The 4,564-nt window shown below is 39.5% G+C and overlaps 1 protein-coding gene across 1 annotated transcript; it reads left to right on the forward strand.

Annotated features, from left to right (window-relative positions):
• Window positions 1–430: 430 nt before the first annotated feature.
• LOC119778694 (GATA zinc finger domain-containing protein 14-like) lies at window positions 431–4,135 on the forward strand. Its single transcript, XM_038278043.1, has 4 exons — window positions 431–479; window positions 1,692–1,795; window positions 2,153–3,591; window positions 3,664–4,135. The coding sequence occupies exons 1-4, from the start codon at window positions 431–433 to the stop codon at window positions 3,722–3,724; spliced, it is 1,653 nt and encodes a 550-aa protein (XP_038133971.1). The 3' UTR covers window positions 3,725–4,135.
• Window positions 4,136–4,564: the final 429 nt, after the last annotated feature.

Below are 4,564 nucleotides of genomic sequence, written 5' to 3' on the forward strand. Positions count from 1 at the left end.
CGAAGGGTAGGATCCTTTCTATTTTTGTGATGAAGAGGTTAGAGATTCTAAAGAAATGGTCAATATAGTTTTTATTAAAATTAGAATAAAAACACTTAAGACCTGACATCTGCAACAGGGAGGCCAAAACTGAGAGGCTTCTTTCCTCAATCCCTATTTTGCAGAAGTGTGTTTTATGATATTAATCATGTTTGGTTTTAATTACCTTTTCTTCTCTTTTCATACTCTGGTATGCATAAATAGGTGAGTTAAGGGTGTGTTAACTTGTTTTTCGATTCTGTGACATCGTTCCCTGATGTTTGACGCTGTAAACATGGGAACACACCTGTTATATGAGGTCATAGGTAGAGTATTTAAAGTATAGCAGGACTCCAGAGTTTTAGTATCAAAACCGGGAGACCTAACAAACAGGATTCATCTGAACATCACTATGAAGCTGATCTTTTTTCTGACTGTCATCTGGGCTCTCTACAGCAAAGGTAACAATAATAATTGTCCATGTACTTTCACATTTTCAATAGAAAACTACAACACTAGAGCAAAGAGGGAATATTTCGCATTAATTTTTTTATGGCTTTCTAAACTTTTTCTTTTTTCCGTGACTTTTTTTCAAAGGAGAGAGCCAGGTATACAAATACATGAAAGCATATCTATGTATATATATCTATATATATATATATATATATATATATATATATATATATATATATATATATATATATATATATATATATATATATATATATATATATATATATATATATATATATATCACAATTATAATGAACATTGCAACTGATCCCTAAATGTGTACCAAAAGTTTTATACATCAAAATCACTTCATGGTGCTCCATTTCTACAATAGTTATTTAATGATAATTTTTATGAATTTTTGTCGTTGTTTTTTTTTTCTTTTTCTTTTTAATAAAAATAGCACATTTCAGAATAAAAAAAACTTTGGTCTTTAATTTATCTTTCTTGGAATGTAGTATTTTTATCTTTTTTATTCTCCACCATGCCTTAAGCCTTAAGTAAGAGAAATCTTACTTTGAAAATGAGAATAGTTTAATTTCACAAATTTTTGACTATTCTCAGGGCTTTCTTTTGAAATCACCAAAAACAATAAAGTTGAGTTTTCAAATCAATCTTCATATTTTCAGAATGTTTCATGAAAGTTTTTGAACAATTCATTAAATCCAACCTTTTAATTATTTGCAGCTGGGGCTCTGCAGTGCATTACCTGCACCGATCAAGCATGTTCAAGCACAGCACCACTAACATGTGGCTCAGAGACGATGTGCATAACAGCTAACATTAAAGGTATTGGTGTGTTTATGCCTTACTACTTTTTATAATTGGAACTTCTGCTTTCATTTTCAGGCTGTGTATGCTTTCTATCAAAAACAACAAATATCCCATTGGCTTTGCAGGAACTAAGTCTGGAGTTACAGGAACACAAATCTACAAAGCCTGCGCACCATCCTCTCTGTGTCCAAGCACAGGCTCTCAGACGTTTTCAGTCAACTTGGGTTACCAAAGTGCAATTGCATCTGCTGAGTGCTGCAACACTGACAACTGCAATTCACAAACTCTATCTTGTAGGTTTCATCCGGAGTTTTAATAATACTGACATTTCCTTTGTGTTATGTGTGTTTAACAAGTTTCTCTTTCATCTGCGGTTTCCATTTCAGCGCCACCTACACCGCTACTCAACGCCCTTCAGTGTGTTGTTTGTGACCCCACCACATCTCAGTGCACCACTTCCATGCCATGTTCAGGAGATGAGAGCAACTGTGTGACAGCAACTTGTAAGTTTACATTTGTGATAGTTTGGATGAAATATTGTAATTCTAAAAAAATACTGTAGAGCTGCAAAGCTTATATTAGAAGCTGAAGAAAGCACAAACAGTACTCTTGTGTTGTTTTAATACATCGATTTTTTGTTCTCCGGGAAAAAAAATTGGACTTACTTTACTTTCTTTTAAATATTAACAGTAAATGATGGAACAAACACAATTCCAGCGCTGGGATGTATTAGTCCAAACACATGTGCAGCTGCTTCAAGTCTGGGTAGTTTGCCATTCATGGAGAATGTTGGTTCAATAACCAGTGGACCAAGCTGCTGTACAAAAAGTTTGTGCAATGATCCAAGAACAACAACCACAACTGCAGCACCAACAACTACAACAGTGGCACCAACCACCACAACTGCAGCGCCAACAACTACAACAGTGGCACCAACAACTACAACAATGGCACCAACCACCACAACCGCAGCACCAACAACTACAACAGTGGCACCAACTACCACAACTGTTGCTACAACCACCACAACAATGGCACCAACTACCACAACTGCAGCACCAACCACTACAACAGTACCACCAACCACCACAACTACAGCACCAACAACTACAACAGTGGCACCAACTACAACAACTGTTGCACCAACTACCACAACTGCAGCGCCAACCACTACAACAGTGGCTCCAACCACCACATCTACAGCACCAACAACTACAACAGTGGCACCAACTACCACAACTGTTGCACCAACCACCACAACAGCAGCACCAACAACAGCACCAACTACCACAACTGCAGCACCAACCACCACAACTGCAGCACCAACAACTACAATACTGGCTCCAACTACCACAACCATTGCACCAACAAGTACAACCGTGGCACCAACCTCCACAACTGCTGTACCTACAACTACAACAGTGGCACCAACTACCACAACTGTTGCAACAACCACCACAACAATGGCAACAACTACCACAACTGCAGCACCAACCACTATAACAGTGGCACCAACCACCACAACTACAGCACCAACAACTACAACAGTGGCACCAACTACCACAACTGTTGCACCAACTACCACAACTGCAGCACCAACCACTACAACAGTGGCTCCAACCACCACATCTACAGCACCAACATCTACAACAGTGGCACCAACTACCACAACTGTTGCACCAATTACCACAACAGCAGCACCAACAACAACAGCACCAACTACCACAACAATTGCATCAACAACCACAGCAGTGCCACAAACTACCATAACTCCTGTACAAACAACTACAACAGTGGCACACACTACCACAACTGTTGCACCAACCACCACAACAGCAGCACCAACAACAACACCAACTACCACAACTGCAGCACCAACCACCACAACAGCAGCACCAACAAGTACAACAGTGGTACCAACCACCACAACTGCTGCACCAACAACTACAACAGTGGCACCAACTACCATAACTGTTGCACCAATTACCACAACAGCAGTACCAACAACTACAACAACAGCACCAACTACCACAACAATTGCATCAACAACCACAGCAGTGCCACAAACTACCATAACTCCTGTACAAACAACTACAACAGTGGCACACACTACCACAACTGTTGCAGCAACTACCACAACCATGGCACCAGCCACCACCGCCAAAACAGTAGCACCAGCAACTACCACAACTGTGACACCAGCAACCACCACAAAAGTGGCACCAGCAACCACCACAACAGTGGCGCCAGCAACCACCACAACAGTGGCACCAGTAATAACCACAAATGTGACACCAGCAACCACCACAAAAGTGGCACCAGCAACCACCACAACAGTGGCACCAGCAATAACCACAACCAAATCACCTACATCATCCACAGCATCCCAGTCAGCCACCACTGCATCAACCACAAGTAGTGCTTCTAGCGCGGCCATGGGCACCCTTCATCTATTACTTTTATTGACTGTTGTCATTCTGTAAATATCTTTTAAAAAATTAAAAGCATCACATCAATGGTAAATTAAGAAATGGTTAGTCTCAAAAGTCATGGAAGTCTATTTTAGTTTCTTATGCTTTCCTTTGATTGATTTTATTTATTGGTTTCTTATTTTTGGTTTTTATTTAATTATATTTATTACTTTTTACGCTCGTATTTTTTTTCTTATTCAAACTGTGTACTGCAGCTGTGTCTTATCAAAATGTATTTTATTCATGTTGTAAGTTTTACAACACAATTTCGATTATATAAACATCGTAGTGTTTTGGAGATTCATATCTACACAATTTCCTCAAGATGTTGGAGACTGTGAAATAAACCTCTTTATTAAGTATTTGTCTGTATTTTTTGAGGGGAAAAAAATTACTATAAAATATAAAAATATATACACTAATAACCCCCAATATACATTAGATAAAATAAGCTCAAAGAATTATTTTAACTGCCCAGACTTTCACTAAAGAGTGCTCCAAAGGTGCAAGAGGGGGACAGAATAGTCGCAGGTTCATCCTCTTGTTTTTTGGGGCCATGAAGTCTGGACAGAGCATCAGGTTTTACATTACCGAAGCCAGGAAGGAAGGCAATTGACAGATTAAACTGGGAGAAGAAGAGTGACCAGCGGGCCTGTTGTGGTTTCAGACGTTGAGCTGACTGCAGGTATGAGAGGTTCTTATGATCCGTCCAGATGACTATGGGCAGCTCGGAACCCTCCAGCCAATGTCGCCTCTCCTCCAAAGCTAATTTTATGGCTAGCAGTTCA

Source organism: Cyprinodon tularosa, unplaced genomic scaffold (assembly GCF_016077235.1).
Source record: "Cyprinodon tularosa strain WSP-4 unplaced genomic scaffold, ASM1607723v1 ctg137, whole genome shotgun sequence".
In the NCBI taxonomy this organism is placed as follows: Eukaryota; Metazoa; Chordata; class Actinopteri; order Cyprinodontiformes; family Cyprinodontidae; genus Cyprinodon; species Cyprinodon tularosa.

Excerpts from the sequence above, each read along its gene's own strand:
- LOC119778694 (XM_038278043.1), top strand. The coding sequence starts at position 431 with ATGAAGCTGATCTTTTTTCTGACTGTCATCTGGGCTCTCTACAGCAAA. Across the intron at positions 1,796-2,152 it reads CAGGAGATGAGAGCAACTGT|AACAACAACCACAACTGCAG; the intron begins GTGACAGCAACT and ends CAATGATCCAAG. Across the intron at positions 3,592-3,663 it reads GGCACCAGTAATAACCACAA|CCAAATCACCTACATCATCC; the intron begins ATGTGACACCAG and ends CAATAACCACAA.